Source organism: Typha latifolia, chromosome 5 (assembly GCF_019914945.1).
Source record: "Typha latifolia isolate L0001 chromosome 5, TyphaL0001v2, whole genome shotgun sequence".
Taxonomy (NCBI): Eukaryota; Viridiplantae; Streptophyta; class Magnoliopsida; order Poales; family Typhaceae; genus Typha; species Typha latifolia.
The window spans coordinates 16316534-16341939 of record NC_133090.1 but is presented as its reverse complement, the minus strand read 5'-3'; the positions used below and the strand labels follow the sequence as shown (position 1 = coordinate 16341939).

Below are 25406 nucleotides of genomic sequence, written 5' to 3'. Positions count from 1 at the left end.
GTAATGGCACCACGCATGACGTGCTTGTTTGGTCTAAGGTGTTCTAATTCATATTGAATATATGGTTGGACTGGGCTGCCACCTTGAGGAAAAAAAAAAAACTGAGTCTTGCTTGCAAATGATGGATCGGTGAACGTAGGTGTCAATTTGCCTAACCTCTTATTTAGTAGTTATCTGTCATCTGTGTCTCTTATGATGTGTAGATGTTAGTTTGATACTATTAATTAGTTCATCAATTTAGAGAATTTTTGACACCATAGACTTATTCTTTCTTTTCTTTTTTTCTTTGTCATTGCCTGTAGATAATAACATATGGTTGCTACTTCTTTAGCTGAATGAAGATAAGAAATGCTGGTAGATGATGTTATTGAAGTTGAAGTCCTATATTCTTTTGATGCAATTTAATCACTCGATAAGGTCTTAATCACTTCATTCTTGAGATGGCAGTAATAAAGAATGCTATAGTAATGGTACTCTGTTTTCTTAGTACATATATATATATATAGCTATTATAATTGTTGGTGCAAGTGACAAGGGTGTTGGGTCTCTCATGTGAATGCCAATATACCCAAAGTTTGAGATTCTACTTCCCTAGGAGGACTTGGGGGAAAATTAAAAGAATAATAATAATAATTAGCCAACTCCAACCACCTAAGAAGGTTTGGAAATTGGTATCTAAGGAACACACCATGTGGAACTCTTAACATCTAGGCATTACTTTGTCATATATGTAGGTATTTTTATATTAATATATTATAAAATTTATCCATGATGATTTTTTATTTCTATCATCAAATCTTTTCTCAAGAAGGCTCTACTCAGGGGAGGTCTTATTCAACCATATGAGGAGCTTATTCATGGGTATGTTCCTCTCTATCGATTAATATTTATTAATCAAACTAATAAGACCTAATGAATAGAAACAGGCGTTGGGCTCGACGCAAAGATGCTTTTATGTGAGTCTATGAATAAGCTAACAAAAGGGATATTGTGTTGAAGTAATTAAAATATCCCACACTCAAAAAAGTTACCACACAAGTGTTGTTCTTGTGTCACTTTCTTTTCTTTTAGGCATTAATAAATCCAAAAGTATATACATCATAAACCTTACTTTATGCTGCAAAAAAGTTCCCAGAAATAATAATAAAAAAGAAGAAGATCTATTCCACTATGTCTCACCCATCTCTCTCCATCTCCAATTCCAAAGAATGGGTATATATATATATATATATATATTTTTTTTTTAATGTTCTTTTAAGTTGGGTCAAGTTTTTAAAGTCATTCACATGCATTAGGATTTAGGAACATCACTTTCCAAGTATACTTTTGAGTCCCACGGAGCTTAGCATATTGCATTTGTTCTTATTCTCAAAATGCCCAATTTAGAGGATTCCCATTGTTTCCTTTTTACTTACCCATTTCAACGTTGCCTCCAAGAGAAAAGATGCAACTCAGCAGACTGACAACAAACAATTGCTGGTCCTAAATTATGCTCAGGATGTAAGGAAGAAAACATAATATATGACCCACCCTAGCTAACATTATAGAATTTGTACATTATATAAAACTTTATCTGCTTTTACCTGTCCAGATAACCCTATATTATGTTACATAATTAGTTGACTAAAAAATTTAAACCATTTGATGACAGCCGAATAATATCCCTTTATTAAGATTTTCCTCTTAATTATAAATTAGATATATTTATAATTTTACTCATATTTTACTGTTTGATTAACTGTGAATAAGTAGGTTAGTTATAATATAAATCTTATTTATAAAACGTGCATAATTTTATCACATTTTCTATATACGATAAAATTTGTTTGTATAATTTATCACTTTTTTATTTTATATAAAATTTAATTAAAATATATATAAGTATACATTTAATTATAAAATATATTTAAAAATGTATATAATTTATAAATAAGGATAACTTCTGCATAAACTATATGCCACATAAATTTTTATCGTCGGATATTTTTTTTGTCTTAATTACTAAAAGACTAAGTTAAAAAAATTTATATAGATCAGTTCGATATTTTTATTAGAGCTACAGTAAATTAAAATAAGTTTGAGGAGTATTTATTTCGGTAAAAAAATTTAGGAGAAAGCTAATTTGACCCGCAAAAGAAACCCAACCAAATAATTAAATTGGCCACAGTGTGGACCCCTGTAAATTAACGTCACATCTCAATCACCTGACTGCTTCAAAGAAATCAAGTGGAGGTCACCCAACGCGAGATCAGAGCCGTTGAATAGGCAATACACTGGATAACGGTGTATGTGCGCCTGAATATAGAAAGAGGAGTTTTTGTCTCCTGTGGAAACAGCCTTTAGGATTACGACCGCGCCCACGTGAGATGAAGAGCCAAACAACAGCAACGTGATGAGAATAATAAACAAAACAAAAAAATAAATAACCAAAATGGCGACACCGTTACGTTAACGTGATTGACACGTGGCCGCTCGTGACCCGCACGTTTCAAAACCCTCAGAAGGACAAATATAACAAGGACTATATTGTCTTTTGGGTCATTAAAAGAGCACTGGCATTATTACTAGATAACCGGTTATTAGGGGTATTAATTAAGTAGGATTAAAAGAGAGGGAAGAAGAAGAAGAAGACGACGACGAAGAGGTAAACGTTTGCATGGGTAGCATGGGGGGCAAGCACAGTTATCGAGGCATCCATGTGCCTCCCACCTCCAGCACGGAGAAAACTATGATCGATGGGTGCCGTTCCAACTGTTGCCTAGTAGATCCATTGTACTTGCCCGTAATGATTTCGGAAAAAAAAATTAGGAACTTAGAGAAGATTAAAATTGTATTATAGGGATTTTTTTTTTTTTTTTTTTTTTTGGGGGTTGGGGGGGAGGTGGTGTTGGTGTTTGTTTTTGATGGAGGTAAGCAGTTGTTTTCAGCCATTTCAGTAGAGCATGAGAAACTATGGAGTTGAATGGCCTACGTGTCCTTTCTTTCCTCCCAGTAGATAGATAAGGATGGAGGTCAGAGCATCAACATGCATTTCATGGTCCACCACATGATAGTATTCCTTTTGAACGGCAAAGTTATTCAACATAATGGCTCATAAGATGCCACTCATGCAACTGTTCCCAAAAGAATAATAATGCACTCAATCACCAATCACTCTGATATATATATATATATATATTTTTTTTTTTATTTAAATAAACTCTTTCAATATTATAGAAGCTAGTGAATTTGTAAGTCGAAATAGAAGTTGGAAGTTTGAAAAAAGGGAGCCAAATAGAGGTTATAGATCCACGGTCCCCCAGGGAGTTCATCAGAGAGACTGCAAAGTTAAGTCATTGGTAGGCTATAAATTGAAAGCCTAAGTGGCCCTGGTGATAAATTCTGGCTCCAGTCCTTTGCCTGATAACTCCTGTTCATCTGATCTTTTTTTCATTCATATCTCTTGGATATTCAAGCTACCCATCTTTCATTTCTAATAAATGTCTTCCTCAAACCAGCGCCACAATTGCACATGAACACCATCTTTTTGTAGCTCTCTCCACATTATGACCTACAACTTCAACATCAACAACCACCCAACTGAATGACTAATTACTTCCAACTGGGAGATGAGGAGGAGCTTCATGGAAGATATGAACATAGGATGTAAATGGAAAGATGGAAGATTTAGATAACCTTTGACCGGCTAATTAGATAGCTAGGAGAAAGAGAAAATGTAGTTTTATGCATGACCATTGAGGAGGACCCACATGATCCATAAAGTCATGCATGCACTCTAAAAAGAAATTGCTGAAACAAAAGCTAGAAGCTTGTTATGTAAAGAGAAGGCACATGGATGGTAGTAAAATGGACAGAGGAACAACTTGATACAGGATATGCACCCTAAAAGAGAGTATGTGCCATGAGATGGTCAGCACACCACTCATTTTAAAATTATAAAGTTCTAAGTAGACTCAGGTGATCTATCATCAAAGCTATCAAACACTTCAATATTGGAAAGAAGAGAAAAGAAGGCTCTTATCATTAAAGCAATCAAATCTCTCTTCTACTAAATCAAAGTACAAGCACCTCAATTGGATATTATTCAAACTCAGGCAATCAACAAAGAAGAGCTCTATATTAGTCAACTAAGAGATTTGCTTGGAAACTTCAATGCAAAAGAAACATTCAACTGGAAGATGGATTTCGATTTTAAAGAAAATTCATTATATATGTACAACATATCAACTGTTACTAATAACGTATGTCTGAGGAGGAAGAAAATTAAGAAGAAAATACTGCTTCAGTAGATACATAAAAGGGTTTACTGATAAAACTACAGGGAAAATTTGCTCATACCATTTAAATGGTCAGGTGTGGAAGCCAAATGGTTTGGAGGACCGCTAATCAATCTTTCTCCTCTTTGCATTCCTTGAGGCTCATCTCCACCATCCCATAACACCCATCAACGGACGCTGCAGGGGCAGAGGCGAAGGAATCCACCGTCGATCCCGCTTGTATCTGCTTGAACATCGCCAGCACCTTCATTATCGTCGGTCGCCTCAATGGTCTATCATCCAAGCAGGCACATGCAATCTTAAGGTGCTCTAAGAGCTCCAATTCTAGAGTTGGATCCTCCCGCAAAAGCTCTGGATCAAATACGTCGATAATTTTAAGCTTTGAGTGCTGCTTAACCCAGCCAACTAAATTGTTATCCCCAAAGTCCGATGAGTCTGTGGGTGGTCTCCCTGTGAGTAACTCGAGCAAGACTACGCCGTAGCTATAGACATCGCCTTTAGTGGTGCACCGGAAGCTCTGATAGTACTCTGGCGGGACGTAGCCAGGTGTGCCTGCAAGAGTGGACACACTCAAATGTGTATCCATTGCATTCATCATCCTCGCCATACCAAAATCTGAGACCCTTGCTTCCAAGTTCTCATCAAGAAGAACATTGCTGGACTTCATATCTCTGTGAATTATGTGAGGTATGCAACTGTGGTGGAGGAATGCTAAACCTTTGGCCGCCCCTACAGCGATATTTCTCCGTGCTGCCCAATTGAGCTTGATCCCACCCTTCTTCCGGCGATGCAAAACGTCCTCCAAGCTACCATACTTCATGTACTCATAGACTAAAAGTCGCTCCTCACCAACCTTGCAGTATCCTAGTAAAGAGACCAGGTTCCGTTGCTTGATCTTTCCAATAGTTTCCATCTCTGCGGTGAACTCCCGGTCTCCTTGGCCGCTCACATGTATCAGTTTCTTTACAGCAACGACACTGCCATCTTTGAGCTGGGCTCTGTAGACATCCCCAAACCCGCCTGAACCGATTAGATAGTCATTGTGGAAGCCATTGGTGGCCTCAAGCAGGTCAGCCAAGGTTAGCTTCTGAAGAGGCTTTTCAAAAGTGGCAAGGTTTATACTTAGGGCATTCGTGCCGGTGAGCTTCCAGATGGAGTTGGCAGTCCCGGAGTGCGATCGGCTATCAATATAGATATCCCGTGAATTGTTACTATTATCCTTCTTCTGCCTCTTTCTGCTCTCCACAGCAATGATGATCAGGCCAACAATGCAGAAGAGGGAGAACAGCAGCCCCATTGCCACACTCCCTGCAAGGGAAGCTTGCCGACGGTGGGACTTTTGATGATCGCTGTTTGCATTGCCACCCGAGTTCCCCGAACAAGGAGGGAGAGGAAACCCGCAAAGCCCCGAATTGTTCTCGTACCGGTAGGGCGGAAATGTTGCCAGAGAACCCAACTCCGGGATTGACCCATTCAGCTTGTTGTTTGAGAGATCGATCTCTGACAAGGAGAGTGCCGAGAACGACGGTGGGATCGGACCCTCAAGAGCATTGTGCGACAGATTGAGGACAGCAACATGTTGGAGATTTCCCAAATCCAGAGGGATCAAACCAGATAGCAAATTGTGCCCAAGGTTCAAGATCATCAAGTAGTACATGGTACCTATCTCCTTGGGTATCTCCCCTTCCAGCTGATTGAAAGAGAGATCAAGAAAGATCATAGAGCCATTGTTGTTGAAGGTGTACTGGGTGCTGCCCATGTAAACACGGGTGAAGTTGCACAGCCGCTTGCTCGGCAGCCGGTTCAAATCCTCCGGCCGGATCCCACCAAACTCCAGCAAACTCCCGGTCCCGCGGCACTCGCTGCTTTCGTCGTTCCTGAGATAGACATACCGCTTCCCGGTGACCAATCCGACAGCAATGTCGCCCGATTGCTTCGCCAAGGTCGGGGGTATCGACCCATTCAGCTGGTTATTGTTTAAATCAAGCCAAATCAAGCTCTTGCAGTCGCCCAGCTCCGGTGGGATTTGCCCGGTGAACGAATTGTTACCGAGCTTGAGGATGACGAGGTTCCCGAGCTGCCCGAGCCACGAGGGTATCGGACCGCTCAGCCGGTTGCTGGCCAAGGAGATCCAGTTCAAGCTGGTACAGTTGAGGAGTCCCGGCGGGATGTTTCCTGTGAGCCCATTGTAGTCAAGGATGAGGTTTTCTAGGGTTTTGATGTTGGAAAGATCGGCCGGGATCTCTCCTTGGAGCTGATTCTGCCACATGATCAAGTCTCGGAGGGAAGACAACTTCCCGATGGAGGCCGGGATTGCTCCGGTGAGGTAGTTTAAGCTGAGATCGATGGATACCAAGCCGGAACAGTTGCTGATAGACTCGGGAATAGGACCGGTGAATAGGTTATTCTGGAGATAAAGCTCTCGCAGCTCAAATCCGGGGTTTGTGCAAAGGGTTGATGGAATAGAACCGGATAAGCTATTCGAGCTGAGATCGAGTAGTTCCAAGGAAGGGAGCCCTGAGATGGAGTCGGGGAGGCTGCCATTGAAGTCATTGAAGGCGAGCTCGAGGGTTTTGAGGTTGGGCATGGCGGTAAGGATTTCAATGGGGCCGGAGAAGTTGTTGTTGGCAAGGCTGAGGGTGGTTAGGGAAGAGCAAGTGGCGAGGTCGGCGGGAGGGGCTCCGGCGAAGTGGTTGCCGGAAAGGTTGAGGTAGAGCAGATTCCGGCAGCCGCCGAAGACTCCGACGCCGATCTCGCCGGTGAGGAGGTTCGATGAGAGATCCAGGTGCTGGAGCGAGGAGCAGTTGGCGATCACCGGGACCCCGCCCGAGATCCGGTTCTCGTCGAGGTCGAGTCTCCGGAGGACGCCGAGGTTGGAGAAGAGCCAGGTTAAGTCCCCCTCGGAGGATATCTTATTGAAGGAGAGATCTAAGGTTTCGACGGCGAATCCAGAGCCGGAGCTCCCCTTTCCGGCGGGGGAGACTCCGACGGAGTTGCCCGAGAGGTTGAGCGACCGGAGACCAGGGCAAGCTCCGGCAAGGGAGGCGACGTCGGCTACGGAGCCGCGGAGGCCGTTTCCGGCGAGGTCGAGCTGCACGAGCTGGGGGGCGCACCGAGCTCCGGCGGCGGAGGCTAGGGCCCCGGTGATGTTACCGGTGCGGAGCGACAGAATCTCGAGGCTGGGGAGTGCCAAGAGGGAACCAACTACAGCCCGGAAGTCGGCGCTGAGGTGGACTTCTTGGAACTCGACGGAGGAAACTCTGCCGGCTTTACAGGCTACACCGGAGAAAGAGCAAGCCCCTTGGTTAGTGTTCCAACTTTGGAGTACTGCAGGGTTCGGAAGAGAGTTCTTGAACGAGATAAGTAGCTCCAAATCCCCAGCTAAGCTCGATTCAACCCCAAGGAAGAGCAGGAGTAGAAATAAGAGAAATGCCATAGAATGGTCGAGTTGCCTTCGATCTCTTCTCATGGGCTTTCCGGGTTTAGGATTTAGTTTCCGCCATTAGAGACTTCGGAGGAGTTGGAGAAGGGAGGAAAAGGAGGGAGAAGGGAGTCAAAAAGTTTGGGTGTGAGGAAGAGGACGAGTTATTTATTTATCTAGTTTCAGTGACATGGCATGTGACCAGCTAATTTAACTTCGTTTTATAATCAACGTAACAATTTATTATTAAGATGCTCTTATTATTATTATTTTTTAACCTAGTTTAAATTACCGAAGCACCCCCGTCCCAGTCTACGGAACGGGCTGATGAGTGCTACGATCAAGGCCGGATCACGTGATAGGGTTAATATCCCTAAAATGCCCTCGCAAAACGGGATAGGTTATGGGAATAGTTAAGGGTAGTTTAGTCAGAAAGGTAGGGAACAAAAATAGCGTCACGGTCCAAGCGTGTGGAATCCAGAGGCTTTCGTTACTTCGAGAAGGGTTTTGTCTTTAAAATCTTTAGATCCGATCTGAAGCGTGCGGTTGAGGTCGTCCTCACAGTACTTTCAATAATTCCCGATGTACCCCCGCCTTTCTGATTAAAAGACGAGGTTCTACACTACTATTCACTAGCCTCGATAAGTTATCCGAGGGCCTTGTCGTAATCTGAGCTCGCGTGAATCTATGGCAAGACGTTAGGCCACTTGGAACATCGAATGAGTTGTCGGCGTCGTGTCGCAGTTCTCAGGATTAGACGAGAAACAATGTATCTCGTCCGTCCATCTCATCGGTCAGGCATCCGACGGGCAGTATTCGCCGAATCTAGTAAGGGCTTAAAAGGGCAAAGGGAAAAGAGGAAGAGGACAAACAGAGGGAGGATAAAAATATCTAAAAAGAAATTTTATCCATAGCTCGGAAAAGGTGAAGGAAAAAAAAAAGAAAAAAAAAGTAACCATGGGGTGTTACGCATCACACACACACCCGTGCGTTTAATAATAGCTGCCGACGTGTCCCTCACTAACCTCTCCCTTATCCGCACCGGATTTGTTTGACCCCGAAACAGAACCCATATTAGGCCTACGCTGTGGGCATGTGGGTGGGCCAGAGATTTTGCGCGAGTTATAATAATTATTAGCCAGACTCCGGCACTGAAACCCGCGAAGAGACGGAGGGGGGGCCCACATTTGCGACCTTGCCACGTGGGACTGTCCTCTGACAGAGACGTGGCAACCGTGGATTTCCTCTGGGCTGATCTCAGTCGCTCGATATGTTTGGATCGGACGGCGCAGCGCGAGAGGAGGACGTCAATATTGGAAGGGCGGGACCACATATCTGTGATCCAACTCATGTGGCGCACCTGATTGGACGAGACAGTACACAACTTTAGGATTGTTATTGGCCGTTGGATTGGGTGTACCTCTTTTTGGGATCACAGGGTGACGGGGAGGGAGGTGTAGTAGTGCCGCACGTGCGAGGGTGATAGGACTTGGGAGTCAATAATTGGGAGGAGAAGACAAAGTGGGGACCTTCTTGGGTCCTATCCCTTTTATTGAGACTGAGGTGAAGGTGGTGACTGGTGAGTGAGAGAGAGAGAACTCTGAGGAGGGGAATGGATTGCTATTCATTGTATTATTATTAATGAATGAGAGAAAAAAAAATAAAAAATCTTAGAAAAAGTGTTTTTCGTAATAAGGCAAGAATGTAGGTGGTGATATGCAAAAAGGAAACCGTGGAAAGAACGAACTCGAGGTGGTTCCGATTTCCCATCCATTAGGCTTAAGCTGGGCCTGTGATCTTATTGATGATCTTATTGATGGTCCACTTAAGCATCTACTAGGTACTGGACGTAATTATGGCCCAGCATTCACTCCAACTGTAACTGGGACCAACCCCTGAGCATACGTATGTATGTTAATTACGTAATTGAGCTAGTATTTCAGAAATTAGTATAGTTAAAACTAGCTTTTAAGCTTATTTTACGATCAAACACTATGGATAATTACTCTCTTTTTTTCTTCCTCTCCTCAGCTCTCCAATGCCTTTGTGGAATGATGGCTCCAATGGAGGAACTCAGGAGTGGCACGGCATGGGAACTGAAAGTGACTATCCAACGATTGAAGGTCCCCCCACTACACACTAATATTGGTGTAGACTGTGGACACACAGTTGTCTATGTGGAAGAAGTGATTGTTGAATCAAAGTATTTACCCCTTTAGCTTTGGGTTTTGGCCATCATCAAATTCCGTGTCCTTGTCCACTTTCCTCTGTAAATCGTAAAGAGATTATAGGCTTGCTCACAAGAGGAAGCATCAGTAAGGGCACTTGCAGTTGAGAATTAAATGCTTGGACAGGCTACAAAAATGAGAGGGTTATTTGACCACCAATATCATAGTGGATGTGAGTCTCTTTAAGAAGGTCATTTAACAGGCCGCAGGCTATATGATCATATGGGCTGATATCCCTGTGAACTCAGAGGACTAACAGCTAGCTCTTTAAAAGCAAAAGTTTGGGAGAAAAATTATGAACTAGGCAGCATTATTTCCCCTTAGCTATATATATATATATATATATATATATCCAGTAGCAGAATAGTAACAATTCACACATGTGCCTCAGTGAAGATAAAAGCAAGATAGTTAAATTAACCAAAGGAAATTTTTTTTTTTTGACAGAATACAGCGTCCAAAGTTCTATCAGAAATGCAGGCTTCCAACTTCTCTTTGTAAAAGCAGTATTATCAACTTTCAGTAAATATTCCTTGCACCAGATACTGCTCGCTATCTGTAAACAAATGCAATATATCCAACACAACCACTTGTATAAGTTAGCTTCCAACACAACAAAAGTAAATACAAGCAGTTACCCAAAATAAAGGAAGGACACCAAACACCAAATGATGAGACAAAACAGCAGAGAAGGTCAAATTAGAGAGGTCGATTGAGATGAAGATACATTTCACAGCTCTCCTTACCTTGCCTCACATCTCAATCCAGGTTGCACAACAGGGAGCAGGACTAGAGGCTCTTGGACTGGATAAAGGATACAATACTGAACCAACCAGGAGTAAGCTTGTCCATTGGTAGTGCAATCAATAAGATCCATGAGTTGGGCTATCTGAATGCATATCCATAGATGAATCATTGGAGCTGGCAGAATTGGACTCCCTATTGTTGCTTGGAGAGCTTAACTCATGGTTCCTACCACCATTTCCAGTGTGCATAACACCATTTGCACAATATCCACCTCCCTGTGCTAGATGATAAGGTTGAAGGCTCCGTCGAACAGGACTAGATAGAGCATTTGAGAAAACCGAATTTTTTGACTGATCAGAAAAAAGACTGCTTCTTGGCGCCAATCCCATAGTTGTCTGCACAAATGAACCAGATGTGGGTTGATTGCTCGAGTTTGTAAAGAGTGTTGTGCTCTGGGAATGTTGGGTGGGAAAAAGTGATCTTGGGGAAATTGATGCATCCTCTCCTCCATAATCAATCTCATTCTGCAAACAAGAATAGTTGCCACATGGATCAAACGAGGAAAATGAAAGAGAGAGGTCCACAATGCTTTTAGACTTAGACAGTCACTACTCAAATTTCCTAGAGCTGTAAGGCTCACTGTTCCAGAGAAAGTAGTGATGCTTATGACATTCAGAACAAGAAAAACGTAAATTGGATTCAGATGCTAATGTGGCATTTAGAGGGGCATTAATAAATTGAAAAGAAGCTGGTGTGAGTACAGAAGTATCATAAATCCAGGTTAACGGTGGGTAATGTTTAAGATCACCTAGAGAAGTTTTGTTAAGAAAAAACATGAATAACTGCTAGGTTGAAGTGCATGCTATAATCAGCTAGATCCTTCCATTCTTTTACATTTTACATTTGTACACCCACCAAGATGCAGCATGTCCTGATTTGGGCAGCAAACATGGCATGTGGAGGAATCCAAACTCCTGGTGGACATGCCCCCTCAATCTAGCCCTGATTCATGGGGTGCTACAGTTAATAGGGGCTTGCTGCATCTATATCTGAACACCAATGGCTATAAGCAGATTTACTGCAACCTGAACCTTTTCCCTAATTGCAACAGTTTCTCCTCAGGCGCTCATATCTTAATGTTCAGTTGCCAAGAGGGGCTATCCTGCAATAAAGTTGAGGAAGCAAACTTGCACCATACCCTAAAAAAAGGTGTTACTTTTCAAAAGTTTTAAGGTATCATGCCATAAGGAAGTATACACTTTTCACCAAGAGGAAACATTCAAGAATGGATAAACATAATAACATCAGTACAAACAGTTCTATCATTAACATTTAAGGACAAGATAAGTTATGCAAAATACATGTACCAATTGAAGCATGGAAAGCTGGACACTGTATTAAGGATAAAGTCGCTGACCAAGGAAATGAAGCACATTGACATTGGCATTGACATTGCATACCACAGCATAAAGCCAGAGTAAGAAGATACTAGAAAATGGAAGAAAATCAAGTATGACAGAACCTGAATATGAGCAACTACATCAGCTGTGGCTACCCTTGAACCTTCTTCATGCTGTCTCAAAATCCATTGGTAAAGCTTCTCCTGCATAAACCAATTACCAGCAGGTAACTTGATAACCACCAAACCAAACATCTCACTAAATTGGCAGAAGACTAAAGTGACAAATAGGAAAACATACTTCAGACAGTACAACTGTCTCTACACTCTGCAATTTATATGCAAATAGTCTCTCTAAAAAGTAAAATTCAGCCTTTAAAGAGCAATCACGTAATCAAAGTTTGCTTAATCTCTAGTATAGATTATTAAATGCCCCCATACTCATAACAGATAATAATTTCACCACAACTGTACTGAATCCCCTGTTTCTAGTGGGGTGAAACAAAATTCCATCCGAACAACCAAAAGATGTAATCTTTGACCAATCATATTGATTCAAGAATCCAGCAAACCTCAGAATCGATCATCAAACAACAACATCATTAATATAACTGAAACATAGCATCCATCTATCTAGTAATCGACTACTGCGAGATGATAGATTCCTAGAAGAAGGATAGATAGGTTAAGGAGACGAACTAAGGCGTGACGTTCTCCAGCTTGAAAAGAGATCTTTTGCTGGTTCATGGCATGAGTGTGGAGCTGCGACAACGAGTTCGCTGCGCTACAGAACATGGAGTACAGCGTCCGATCCACCTCGTCGAGACGTGTCGCATCCGACTTCCTCTTCCTCCCCATGTATCCGTCAACGATTTCGAAGAAGGAAGGGGAATGGACCGACCGATCGATCGAAGGAAACCCTAGAGAAGGGGGAGAGAAGTCTCTTCGGCAATCCCCAACCCGATATACTAACGCTAAAGCCGAATAAATACCAACACAGAATAATAGAGTGTGGCGAAGACTCGTTCGGATGCTGTGCAGCTGCGACTGGAGAAACTTCCTGCACCCGGGTACGAGGCAACATAAGATTGGTTTTTTTTTTTTTTTTTTTGCAACTATTTCTCAGTTCTCACTATAATTATGGAGCAATTTTTGTTTTTCCATTTCACACCCTCATATTTTCACTATAATATAATCCTTGCTCTTTGTTGTTTTATTATGGATGACTCATTACTATGTCTACTCACTTGTGTGGTTATGTTGCAAATAGCCTCTATTTTTATTTATTATTTATTTTTGGGTCATTAGCAGCTAATCGGCGAATTAGAAAGTAAGCGGATTACCATATTCCCAATTCCTCGCCGACTACAGGAATGGCGCTTTAAAAAGCGGGCCTCTGCAAGTTGCCTTCTTTTTCTCTCCGCCCTTGCTCGCTTCCAGGATCCAGACACTCCGAGATCTCCGACCCATGAGTCGAATAGTCGGTGCGACCATCGACTTGGCGTAGATTGATCGATCTAGCTCCTTTCAGGTTCGGACGATCCATTTCCTTGTTCTTTTTAGGTAACTAGTTCAGCATACGAGGCAATGTAGGTCTCGGAATGAGAAAAGCTAGCTTGCTGCTGGAATGAGAGCAAATGCAGTTCGGTTTTTGTGATGAGATGTTTGTTTTGCCTCTTTTTATCCGATTGATCTCTCGTTTGGCGAAGCCTTCGTTTACTATCTTTTAGATCTATCAATTAGTTCCGTGTTGCGTATACTTTTGGATGGTATGTTGCATCTTCAGATATTATTGGAGAAAAAAAAATTGCAGCTTTGTGGAGGTATTTAGTTGTATTTCTTGTAAATGTACAGCAGAATCCATTTGACTTTTGTTGTCCGTACTTTTTGTGATTTTTGTGCAAAATCTTTGCGTCTTGGAGGCTTTATTTTTAGATAAAATTCCGCAGATGAAGGAAATAAAGGCCATAGCTCTGTAGACATGTTGGTTAGATCTTTTTTAACTGCTTACTCCAAGTAGTAGTCATGTACGAGTTCATTGGTTACATCTTTTCTTTCTTTTTTTCTTTGCAGCAGATGTTAATGTGGACTAGGAACTAGAGTTACCACTCATAAAGGTTCAGCAACCCTTGTGTTTGTAAGGAGATACTATTGAAGGGAATATAAACAGGTGCATATGATTGTAGCAATCTGTGTTAAAATCTTACTGTAGTACGTCATCTTCTGATTTCTGTTTTCTGTATTAATCATGGAGAAAACATGAGAAATATCTTAGTTTCTGACATTTTTCAGTCAATCAAACTTTTATAACCTTATCCTGATATGCTTTGATTTCCGGAAGAAAATGAAATCGAGTCTTGCTAAGTAAGGAATGACTGAACTACACCCAAATCATAGCATAAAAGGTCACACTTACATTAGAACCTTATGGATGAATCCAATCAACAAACAAGCTGCACACTGTTCCCTTTTCTCCTTTTTAATTCTTTTTCATTCTTCCACCCATTTCTGTGTACAGTTTGCAGGCAGATGATGTAGCAGAAGAGAAGGGACTGGTGCTCCTGTGGATGTATCGACTATCAAACACTCCGCATTTATAATACTACTTGGCTAGAAGATTTTAGGTTATGTTGACTGGATGAACAGAAGGAATGCTGCTATCTGTGGAAGGAGGAGGCTTCTTTTCTTCTTCAGCTTCAGGGTATAGCAATGGTCTCGCTCTCCTGCTCCTTGGCCGGAGAAGTGAAGAGAAGCCAACTAGAAATCGGCCATGGAATCAATACCGACTAGTTGAGCAAGAAGTTGAGCCAGAATATCAGCTGGCTTCCAGAAAAGACCATGTCTCGTGTAGTTGTGCTTCCTTCATCTGCTTTGGGTGCACACCTGCTGGACTTGATGGACCATCTCCTCGTAAAGTGGTTTCCACTCACCAGTCAGAGAGTTATTCAGGTTTCTCATCTACTTCCAACAGGAGCAAGGCATCAATTACTGATGCTATCATTGCGAACGAGAGGAAGAGTTGTCTTAAGAGCAACCTAAAAAGGCATTCTTCTGACTGCTCTGTGGTAGTTAGTGAAGATGAGGATGCACGTGAATCATTGGAGGTGCAAAGTAGCATAGCTTGTTGTATTGAGAGGAGGACAGTTCAGTGGACTGATACATGCGGGAAAGAGCTTGCTGAGATAAGGGAATTCGAAGTCAGGTATCTAACTTGGACAATCTTAAAAACTTTTAGATTACATGCTCCCCTTTTATATGTCTGTCCCTTATTGTTCAGAGATGCACTAGAGTCTAGTTATCTAGGTCTTTTATCATTTCTCACCATATTATACTTGCTGACTTGCTATATGTCCTCTATAATAACACTAATGCTCTCCTTTTCTTCATATTCTTGTCAATGAGAAGAGTATGTTATTTAGTTGACAAACCTTCAATACTTCATTCCATAAATATTTATGGCATTTCATTTGTAAGTTGATTAATTTGAAAGCTCTAACTTATTCAAACATTATGTTTTTATTAGGTTATGTATACTATATCATTTTCCTAAAGTTTTCATCTTTTACATGTATCTTTCATGTATCTATTCATCTCACCTACCTCCCATAATTCTGCCAAAAGATTGAATCCTTGCTGTGACTACATTAACCAAACGTCCAAAGCTTTGTAGGAGGAAGCAAGGTTTTGTAGCAGAAGAACCAGGGAACAGCATATTTACAATACCTTGAATGATGGTAATCATGAACAGCACGACACATAATCTGTCTACTTTGGCCTCCCTCCCTAGAAAATCTGTTCCTTGGACCTTCCCTTGTCACAAATTCCAGCTCATTCCGCAACAATTGCATGTGGAAAAAATAAGTATCCATTAGCCTGAGAATTGGAAATTTGTTGCCTCAACCTGTATCTCCCCATATAGGGGAGCAAGCTTGTTTTGGCTCCTTAAATTTGACTTGCTGAAGTCTACTTGAAATCACTTCCAAGTAGACAAATTTTATTTATTTCTCTATTAGCTTTCAGAAATGCTTTAATCTTGACAGATTATACATGTAACATCGGTGCGTCTGATTTTGATAAAACTGTTGTTGAAATCTGATTACTAATGGATAACTCATACTTTACAGTAATGATGGCATATCAGATGAGGAATCCGAACACGAAGGTTTCAGAAGATGTGAGTGTGTTATTCAGTAGAATAGATATGGGATGCATTAGGAAAGCATGGTATGGCTCTGATAAGCACTGGAATTAATCAAATCTCTATCACTTCTTCCAGTTAAATTGTCTGCATTGTTGAGCAGCTACATTCTTCAAGCTGATTGCCCCGACAGATAAACATGCTACAATTAGGATAAATTTTGTCTGCTCTTTTGTTGGTTCCCTATAGCATCTTTTCCATAATTTTCAATTTTGTTGATCTTGGCTCTTTTACTTTATTGTGCTCTCTTTTTTGTTTCTTTGGTGTATTACCTTCCATTGTACTATAAAATTTACTTTCATCAATCTACGCCTTTATCCATTATTTTTTGGCCATGTGCTCTTCTTTTGCTTTCAGAAATTCGATCTTTGTTTCTGTCAATACTGATCTTGTTGGCTGCCTACTTCTAATTCACTTGCATTTAAAGTGAAATCTGGATATGTTTACTAATAGTTCTTTACATTTCATCTGTGTTTTGGACTTTTAATTTAATGGTTGACTTAATAGATAGTGAGCCCCGAGTGGAAGTACTTATCTGAGAAGGGCAAATGGAAGTACTCTCACCACCACTTAATACCTGAGAAGGCCAAAATACAGTGCAATGAAGGATACTGGAAAATTTAAGAGGTTATTTCTCTTGCAAGCTAATTTCTTTTTTACTTTTGGATTATTACACCATGGAGCTATTCCAGGATGAAACTTTGAATGAAGAGACTATCCCAATTTGTGTATTTGGCGGCGTCCAATCAAAATTTTTTTTTCCAAATTCTTTTTCTTTTTCTTTTATTTTTAGAAATAATGGGCGATGCTCAGATTTTACAAAGAGAGAAAATGTAGTCGATCAGAAAGCTCTGGGTGGAAAACAACCATCTTATTTTTTGCACAAAATAACTGAATTAAAGTTTAATGGAAAATTAAAGTTTTTATACTTTCTAGTAGTTAAAGTTAGAGAAAAAATAATTAATATTTTAGAATTATTTCATATAATTTTATTCCTACCACTTTCTAGAATTATTTCCTATTAAATTAACATAACACCATTAAAATACAAGATTTATGACAAAAATGACAATAATTTCAAAAGAAAAATTGTAAAATTGATTTAATGCTATTCTCTCTTAGAGCTTAAAATCGACAAAGAAGAATGAGTAAAATGAGTAGTCTCTACTACAACACCACAGCTGAGTTTCAGTGATCTCTCCATCAAAAACTTGGCTATATCTCCTCCACACCTTCTAGATGTAATCCTTTCTGTTTCTCTCTCTCTCTCTCTCCGTCCTGTCCTTCTTCTCAACGTCTTCTCCTCTCTTCCATTCCAAAGAAACCCTAAACCAAAACAATAGCAGAATTAGAAAAGGACCAACAAAGAAATGTCTATAGCTCCATCAATTTCTCCTATCAAAATCAAGATTACTCCTTTTGGTTCGCCACTCAAGCTATACTCCAAGCCACTTACAATTATTAGGAATTCGAAGGCGGAAGGTCCTCTGAGGAGGCCCGCGGCCCCTTCTCTCTCTCCTCCTCCTCTGACTCCTCCTCCATCCCTTTCTCCTTCGCCTCCGAAGCCGGTGGAGGCGCCGGCGCTGGCGGCAATGAAGGAGGCAGTAGTGACGTTGGAGTATCAGAGGAAGGTGGCGAAGGAGCTGCAGGAGTACTTCAGGCAGAAGAAGCTTGAGGAGGCGAGCCAAGGGCCTTTCTTTGGCTTCCTGGGGAAGAACGAGATAGCCAATGGCAGGTAATCTAGAGTTTGATTTATGTATCCAGAAATAAAAGGGTTCCTTTTTGTTGAATTCCAAGCTTCTATTCATATATTGAATGTTCTGTTTCTTTTCTGGGAGCTTAAGTTGGTTTTACAGTAAAATTTCATAGTAAGATAATATGAATATGGAATTCTTAAGTTGATTTAGTACTCTTTATGAATGTTTACAAATTCTATTCATCTCTCTCTACAAATATTATAACTCCTATCTCCGTACTATCTACAGATTTCAATTCTGTGGTTATCTTTTCTGTTCTGAATGTACAAATCTAAATTGTCTGTCTGCTGAAATTTCCATTTGATTGTTCTCTTATATGAGTTATGACTCCATTAGAAGGATAGCATGATAACTGAAAGAATTATGAGTTTTTCATAAACTGGATTCAGTAGAACATTAGCTTTCTTTTTGGCTGGCATTGAAAGGTTAGCTTGTTGTTTGCTTGTAAAGTTGATAAGTTGAGATAAGAATTACCTGAAGACTGATGTGACTTTGATATTCAAACAGATGGGCGATGTTCGGGTTCACAGTTGGTTTGCTCACGGAATATGCAACAGGGTCAGATTTTGTTCAACAAGTGAAAATCCTCCTATCCAATTTTGGAATTGTGGACTTGGATTGATTGTATATCTCCAGTATCAAATTCCCATTAGTTGTCAAATACAATGTGCTTCCCTTCCAGTTCAATCAACCGGACTGACAAAGAATCTTTGTTTACTGAGGCTCTTGCAAAGTCGTACTTTTGTGTTACTTGATATGTTTATCTTATATGGATGTAAAGTTTGATTTTCCCCTCTTTTATATCAAGTATTTCTCCAATCATATTAATTTGAAGCGAGTGATATTATGAATGACTAGAATATGGAAATGGTTTTGTTTAGTTTTTCTCGTTGCGGTTAAGTTTGGTTTACCAATTATGTGATCAAATGCTGATTATCTGTTCCATTGCATCCTTTAGGGTTTCATACTTGCTTGGAAGGATGTGTAAGTCATGTTTTCAGTAGGTCATTCTTCTCAAGGCCATTCATACCATTTGCATTTGTACCAGCACTCTACCTATAGATAGATGGTTACTTGTGGATGATATAATTGCCATCTTGATTGAATATAAGTGACAAGGTCGCCGGTTTCTCAGTTTTAGTCTGCACTTGATCTTTCTAAGTATCAAGGCTTTACATTCAGCTTTGTTCACTTGTCGTCTTACAGAAAATCTTTTATGGTGCAAATTAGGTTAGACAGAGCATTTGGAACCTGCATGTAATGAATTCCTGCTTTGGCCTTAACTTGAATGCTAGTATTGTTGATATGCATGACATGGATATAGGCATGTAAGCCTTGTGTTTATTTTTCTAGTCAGTTCCTCTGAGTGGTGCATGAAGCATGATGGTCATTCATTCAAGGTGACCTCTTCTTTTTCTCTTGTTAGCTCATCTCCTTTCTGGCTTCATCAGTGAAAGGTGTGACATATAAGAGTTTAGGTGGCGTTTGGATGTAGTTTAACTCCTAAATTTGGATAGCTATTTTTATTTTCTTAACCTTGAATATGGTAGTTTAAACCGGTTGAGGAAAAGATGGTGTTTGGTTGTACACCAATTTATCTTAAACTAGTGGTACTAGTTTAGGGAAAGAAGGATAATTGGGACTACCAAACTATTAGTAGAACTTAGAACCATTTTAGTGGCCCTGAGAGGGAGGATTGGATCTTCCCCTTCAGGCCCTTCTCCACTAGCTCTCTTATTATCCATTTTGCTACTGGAGAGAAGCTGGTCCTTCTCATTCTTTGATGGGTGCAGAGACATTGTGAGATATTTATTAATTTGTACTTATTTTTTAGATAATGAATGCCAAGAAAAGTGGCTCCTTTTTTTTTTTTTTAATAAAAATTGATTTTGAATGGGGAGAAAATTCGCAGGGACATCATGATTCTTGCCAGGCTTTTAGATTATTTTATTATTATTACTATTATCAACAAGCCAGTAACCTCCACTTGGTTATCGTCTCTCTTCGTTTGGCATTCTTCTCTTGTTCTTGTCTTGCTTTTAAAGCTATTTTTATCATCTTTTCTTTTAGTAGGTCCGTATGATGCCTATCCGCTTCACGGGATTAGAAACAAAACAAAACACAACCAAATAAAATCCACCCACTTCTTTGGAAACCCACTTTTAAATTTGCAACCAAATTCTTAACAAACACCTATCTTCTCTTAATCGCACTCCCTCCAAATCCTCTCTCTCTCTCTCTCTTTCTCTTAATCGCCCCACTCTAAATCCCTCTCCTTTCTCTCTCACCTTTCTCTTAATCGCCCCACTCCAAATCCTTCTCTTTCTTCCCCCTCTCTGCTTCAGAGCTATGTCGAGCGTGTCAAATGGAAACTCTAACGGGAGCTTCAAGATGCCGGACATAAAGATAAAGTTCACGAAGCTCTTTATCAATGGACAGTTCGTGGACTCCATCTCTGGTACTCACTCTTTCCTCTACTTCGTTGCTATCGTTTCTTCTCATTTTACTGTTCATATCCTCTGCTTTCTTCTTGAAACAGAGATTTCTTTCTAATAATTACACTAGCTGGGACCTCCTAAATTATTGCTTATTTTTATATGAATCTTCTCTTTTATTTTTCGCGATATATTACCTCTTTTAATTATATAATATTCTTGCAATGTCTCATTCCAATAGTTACCCTTAGATTATTTTAACTAAAAGTTTTTCGTATAATTAAATTTAGATCCTCTGATACTATTTTACAGCTATATTAGAGAAAGGCTAAGATAATTTTATAAAAATTAAATAGAAGAGTCGATGTAAGCAACAGCACTAAGTAGATTACTCTATTACTATTGCCGTACTGAAAGGTGACAATTTTTCTCATTGGGAAGGACATCTTTTTGCTGACAATTATTTCTTTTGGCTGACAATTTTTTTTTCTGTTTGTCGACTTATGTGTTTATTTATTTTGTGATTCATATTTTTTAAGTATATAATAATTCGATCTTTTTTTTATAATTTTTATTTAAAATTTTGAGTTAATTTAATCAATACTAAAAAAAAAGTTTCATTATAATATATAAACTAATTTATATAATACTTAAATTATTCTTGTTTTCTTCATCCTCTTTTTATCTTCGAAAGAAAAAAAAAACAAAAAATTAAGAGAAAATATTAAGGATATTTTAATAAGTTGATCGATATTAGTTAGTTAAAATAGTATCAGATATTAAATAAGAATTATAGTGAAAAATAAGTGGTACTAAGTGTGAATTATAAAATATATATAATTTATAATCGAATGAAAGTCTAATTTAATTTAATAACTCGAACAGATCTCTTTTGTCAGATTGAGTATCTTAAGTGACGCATGCCTTACTTGATTGCAGAGCTAATCACTGTGTGTTAATTTTTATATCTAATCACTAGTTGTCAACCTAATTACAGTATCTACATTTATTATATATTGTTTATACAAGCTTAATTGCAGTAAGTAAACTAATTTAAGATAATTAATTTAAAGGAAGCTTGTAAACAAAGCACCATATGTTAATCGCAGTATTGTCTAAAGAAGATGACGTTAGTAATTTAATATGCTTAACTAATAGTTACGGTATAGATGAGTTAAATTAAAGTAGAATAGAGAGTTTTGAGTGATATGTGTTAATTGATAATAAAGGTCAAATGTAGGGTGTAGATTATAAAAATTTCTCATAATTTGTAATCGATCGGTCAGCCTATGTCGGCGGTGAGTATTTAGACGGTGACGACTTCAAACGGTGGTTTTCTACTTTTGGTTTGCCTCCGCAGGGAAGACATTCGAGTCGAGGGATCCTCGCACGGGCGAGGTGACCGCTCGGATCGCCGAAGGCGAGAAGGCAGACGTCGACTTGGCCGTGAAGGCGGCAAGAGAAGCTTTCGACCATGGCGTCTGGCCGCGCATGTCGGGCTATGTATGACTCGCTCTCTCTCTTTCTCCCATCTCTCTCTAACCCTGAGAGCTTACAATCTGGTTTAAATTTTGCTTCTTTTTAAAAAAAAATCCCCTTCCTCGTGCACATTTCATCAGGAGAGGGGAAGAATCATGTCAAAATTCGCCGACTTGATCGACGAAAACGTAGAAGAACTGGCAGCGTTGGATAGCTTGGACGCCGGAAAGTTGTTCAGCCATGGCAAGCTCATGGACATTCCCGGTGTCTCGCGCGTGCTCCGGTATTACGCGGGCGCCGCCGATAAGATCCACGGCGAGACGCTTAAGTGTTCGCAGCAATGCCAGGGGTACACGCTCAAAGAGCCGATCGGAGTAGTGGGGCACATCGTACCGTGGAATTACCCTTCAACTATACTCTTCTTTAAGGTTAGTCCAGCCTTGGCTGCTGGTTGCACTATGGTCGTCAAGCCGGCTGAGCAAACTCCACTCTCTGCCCTCTATTATGCCCACCTGGCTAAGCAGGTATACTGTTTCTTTTCTTCTGTGAAGTTTCATTCCAAGGAGCTAAATAAGATGAATTGAATGATGCTGAGAGAATTCTAAACTTGATACAGAGTATGAGACTCCTAAATGTTATATAGCAATCAACTCATGCCATTTTTAGGTATTACTTTTGACTTAACCTACTGCAGGCTGGCATCCCTGATGGGGTGCTCAATGTCGTTACGGGGTTTGGTCCGACGGCAGGTGCTGCCATTGCCTCTCATATGGAAATTGACAAGGTGATTGTTTTATTTTAATCTTTTTGTTTCTTAAATTTGGAGGGCTATTCATTGATCTCAAGAATTGAGTGTCATATCTTTCAGGTGAGTTTCACAGGCTCAACTGAAGTAGGGCGTGCAGTGATGGAGGCAGCGGCAAGAAGCAACTTGAAGTCTGTTTCACTTGAATTGGGTGGCAAGTGCCCTCTCATTATCTTTGATGATGCTGATGTGGATATGGCGGTTAATCTAGCGCGCGTTGCCAGCTTCTTGAACAAGGTTTTTGATCCACTTCTCAAAATTTACTCATAAATTTCTCTCAAGAGACAAAAAGATAATCAATGGAGAAGGCACTTAAAGAAAATATTTGGTGATATGTTGTAGGGAGAAGTTTGCGTTGCTGGATCTCGTATCTATGTTCAAGAAGGAATTTACAATGAGTTTGTGAAGAAGGCAGCAGAGAGTGCGAAAACATGGGTGGTCGGAGACCCATTTGATCCCCATGTTAATCAAGGTCCTCAGGTATGTAATTATGTATTACTAAATGTTTACCTAGTGGTAAATCAAAGCATAGGAAATATTTATTTCTCCATAGAAAAATGATCGGCGTTATTTTTTCTACCCCCAAGTAGACAATGCAAGTATGCTTGTGAGATACCTCTTTTCTGCTTTATTCTTGCTTGTGATATATTCCCATGTGTTATAAATGTAAGAATGTTCCCTGGAATACTGCCTAATACAAACAATTATTTAACTCTTCTATTTGAATCGATTAACTCTTAAATGAGATTGCCTTAAACGTTTTGTTTCAATCAGCCTCTGCTTTTATGAAGTGGCCATGTTATTCAATCTCAAACACTGTTATCCTCTGGTTGAAGGTTGATAAGGCACAATTTGAGAAAGTTCTTCAGTATATTGAGGATGGCAAGAGAGAGGGAGCCACATTGCTTACTGGAGGAAAGCCCTGTGGTGATCAAGGGTACTATATTGAACCCACAATCTTTACTGATGTCAAGGTACAATATCACATTGAATTGCTGAATATTGTCCACTTAGATGAATGCAAGAAGATTTTGACACATTAAATACATCTTTTTCTCACCAGGATCATATGCTGATAGCACAAGATGAAATCTTTGGGCCTGTAATGTCTCTCATGAAGTTCAAGTAAGTATAACTTGAATTCCTGGTGGCAACTTGAGCTAGTCCTAAAACTAGTAAGGAATACTATCACTAAGAAAAAAAAAACAAAAAGTCAAGATCTAGTGATACAAGATAATTTCTTATGTTACATTTATTATTTACAAAACTATTTACTCGATCACAGACATTTCCGCAACATCTCTGGCGGAGGAACAAATTGCCAAAGAATCTATCCAATTCTAAAGAAGTTATATTGCCAAACATTTGTTTCTGAGAGCTTATTCTCTTTAACTTGCCTTTTATGCAGGACCATTGAGGAGGCAATAGAGAAAGCCAACAATACAAAGTATGGGCTGGCTGCTGGAATAGTGACCAAGGACTTAAACACAGCCAACAGGGTATCCAGATCTATTCGTGCAGGGATAATTTGGATAAACTGCTACTTTGCCTTCGATGCGGATTGTCCCTTTGGTGGTTTCAAGATGAGTGGATTTGGGAGAGACATGGGATTGGATGCACTCGACAAGTATCTTCACGTTAAATCCGTCGTCACTCCCCTTTATGATTCACCATGGCTGTAATTTATTCCTCCAGAGGATAAAGTTGGCTTATAAACTCTGCTGATAACTTATGGAACTTTATGCTACTTTGGCTATTTCATGTAACATTCAATTATCGACTATTTTATGATCAGAAGTCCTTTTCTTAATACTTTTCCCCATCACTTCGTAGTTCCCAGTTAAGTGCCATAGTTTGTTTGAACAAGACGCGGCTTTGTCAAAAAGAGACATTCTCTTATACCCATCTTGTTCGAACTTGGAAAGAGAAAATTCTATTAAAATCATTAGGCAAATTATTAAAAGACCACCAACTTGTATTCTTCCAGTTTTGTTCATCTAGATGCATCACCCTTCTCCTTTGACGACATAGTTTACAGTTATCAACTTCAAAACAAACTATATATATATATATATATACACACACACACATCAAATCTTCTCTCCCACAACACAGAAAGAAGAAGGGATATCTTTGAGAATAAGAAACTTAATTCAGGGTATATCTACAAGGTACCGGAGATAAAGTTCGCACCAAGCTATTCATTAATGACCAATTCGTGGATTCCGTCTCAGGTAACATCCTATCCTGAACTTTATCCGCTTCTAAATCTCATATGCATGTCTCTATTCGCACTCGTATTAGTCTTGTACTGAGATAGAAATATGCCAGTGTTGCATTACCCAAGCTATAGTAATAAATGGTTGGAATTAATCTACAGGGAGAACGTTTGAGACGAGGGATCGACGAAATGGAGAGGTGATAGCGAGCCAACGTTGCTGAGGGGGACGAAGACGACGTTGACTTGGGTGTGAAGTCAACCAGGAAATGTAGGACTTGAACATAGCCTTTGATCCTGGGGTTGTGACAAAGGACTTGAACATAGCTAACAGAGTGGAACATTTTGGATCAATTGTTACTTTGCCTTTGATCCTGACTCACCTTTTGGTGGGATACAAGATGAATGGGTTTGGAAAAGACCGTGGATTTGGATGCCACAG

General features: G+C 39.9%; 5 protein-coding genes across 8 annotated transcripts; 3 read left to right on the top strand and 2 right to left on the bottom strand.

Moving 5' to 3' along the window:
- Positions 1–4166: 4166 nt before the first annotated feature.
- LOC140789251 (brassinosteroid LRR receptor kinase BRI1-like) lies at positions 4167–7881 on the bottom strand. Its single transcript, XM_073138874.1, has one exon. The coding sequence runs from the start codon at positions 7744–7746 to the stop codon at positions 4387–4389; it is 3360 nt and encodes a 1119-aa protein (XP_072994975.1). The 5' UTR covers positions 7747–7881; the 3' UTR covers positions 4167–4386.
- A 2436-nt stretch (positions 7882–10317) lies between these two features.
- LOC140788366 (uncharacterized) lies at positions 10318–13179 on the bottom strand. Of its 2 annotated transcripts, XR_012109015.1 has the most exons (4): positions 12772–13053; positions 12196–12276; positions 10673–11197; positions 10318–10482 (listed from the first exon to the last, which is right to left on the bottom strand). XR_012109015.1 is itself a non-coding variant. In XM_073137589.1 (3 exons), the coding sequence occupies exons 1-3, from the start codon at positions 12928–12930 to the stop codon at positions 10790–10792; spliced, it is 648 nt and encodes a 215-aa protein (XP_072993690.1). In that variant the 5' UTR covers positions 12931–13179; the 3' UTR covers positions 10501–10789. The 2 variants fall into 2 exon arrangements, 1 of the variants encoding a protein (XP_072993690.1); XM_073137589.1 differs by lacking the exon at positions 10318–10482 and having other exon boundaries at positions 10501–11197; positions 12772–13179.
- Positions 13180–13429: 250 nt separating this feature from the next.
- LOC140789821 (uncharacterized) lies at positions 13430–16594 on the top strand. Of its 3 annotated transcripts, none has more exons than XM_073139668.1 (4): positions 13448–13603; positions 14149–14242; positions 14591–15274; positions 16197–16594. In XM_073139668.1, exons 3-4 carry the CDS (start codon positions 14724–14726, stop codon positions 16264–16266), a joined length of 621 nt encoding a protein of 206 aa, XP_072995769.1. In that variant the 5' UTR covers positions 13448–13603; positions 14149–14242; positions 14591–14723; the 3' UTR covers positions 16267–16594. The 3 variants fall into 3 exon arrangements, with proteins under 3 accessions (XP_072995771.1, XP_072995769.1, XP_072995770.1); XM_073139669.1 differs by having other exon boundaries at positions 14146–14242; XM_073139670.1 differs by lacking the exon at positions 14149–14242 and having other exon boundaries at positions 13430–13603.
- Positions 16595–17391: 797 nt separating this feature from the next.
- LOC140789822 (light-harvesting complex-like protein OHP2, chloroplastic) lies at positions 17392–18907 on the top strand. The gene is made up of 2 exons (XM_073139671.1): positions 17392–18005; positions 18535–18907. The coding sequence occupies exons 1-2, from the start codon at positions 17641–17643 to the stop codon at positions 18647–18649; spliced, it is 480 nt and encodes a 159-aa protein (XP_072995772.1). The 5' UTR covers positions 17392–17640; the 3' UTR covers positions 18650–18907.
- A 668-nt stretch (positions 18908–19575) lies between these two features.
- Positions 19576–24557, top strand: LOC140788833 (aldehyde dehydrogenase family 2 member C4-like). Its single transcript, XM_073138304.1, has 9 exons — positions 19576–20485; positions 21823–21965; positions 22082–22465; positions 22636–22725; positions 22810–22983; positions 23089–23226; positions 23583–23720; positions 23810–23871; positions 24155–24557. Exons 1-9 carry the CDS (start codon positions 20377–20379, stop codon positions 24426–24428), a joined length of 1512 nt encoding a protein of 503 aa, XP_072994405.1. The 5' UTR covers positions 19576–20376; the 3' UTR covers positions 24429–24557.
- Positions 24558–25406: the final 849 nt, after the last annotated feature.

Excerpts from the sequence above, each read along its gene's own strand:
- LOC140789251 (XM_073138874.1), bottom strand. The coding sequence starts at position 7,746 with ATGAGAAGAGATCGAAGGCAACTCGACCATTCTATGGCATTTCTCTTA.
- LOC140789822 (XM_073139671.1), top strand. The coding sequence starts at position 17,641 with ATGTCTATAGCTCCATCAATTTCTCCTATCAAAATCAAGATTACTCCT. Across the intron at positions 18,006-18,534 it reads AACGAGATAGCCAATGGCAG|ATGGGCGATGTTCGGGTTCA; the intron begins GTAATCTAGAGT and ends ATATTCAAACAG.
- LOC140788833 (XM_073138304.1), top strand. The coding sequence starts at position 20,377 with ATGTCGAGCGTGTCAAATGGAAACTCTAACGGGAGCTTCAAGATGCCG. Across the intron at positions 20,486-21,822 it reads GTTCGTGGACTCCATCTCTG|GGAAGACATTCGAGTCGAGG; the intron begins GTACTCACTCTT and ends TTGCCTCCGCAG. Across the intron at positions 23,872-24,154 it reads ATGTCTCTCATGAAGTTCAA|GACCATTGAGGAGGCAATAG; the intron begins GTAAGTATAACT and ends CCTTTTATGCAG.
- LOC140789821 (XM_073139670.1), top strand. The coding sequence starts at position 14,724 with ATGCTGCTATCTGTGGAAGGAGGAGGCTTCTTTTCTTCTTCAGCTTCA. Across the intron at positions 15,275-16,196 it reads ATAAGGGAATTCGAAGTCAG|TAATGATGGCATATCAGATG; the intron begins GTATCTAACTTG and ends CATACTTTACAG.
- LOC140788366 (XM_073137589.1), bottom strand. The coding sequence starts at position 12,930 with ATGGGGAGGAAGAGGAAGTCGGATGCGACACGTCTCGACGAGGTGGAT. Across the intron at positions 12,277-12,771 it reads CTGGAGAACGTCACGCCTTA|GAGAAGCTTTACCAATGGAT; the intron begins GTTCGTCTCCTT and ends TGGTTTATGCAG. Across the intron at positions 11,198-12,195 it reads ATGTAGTTGCTCATATTCAG|AATGAGATTGATTATGGAGG; the intron begins GTTCTGTCATAC and ends TCTTGTTTGCAG.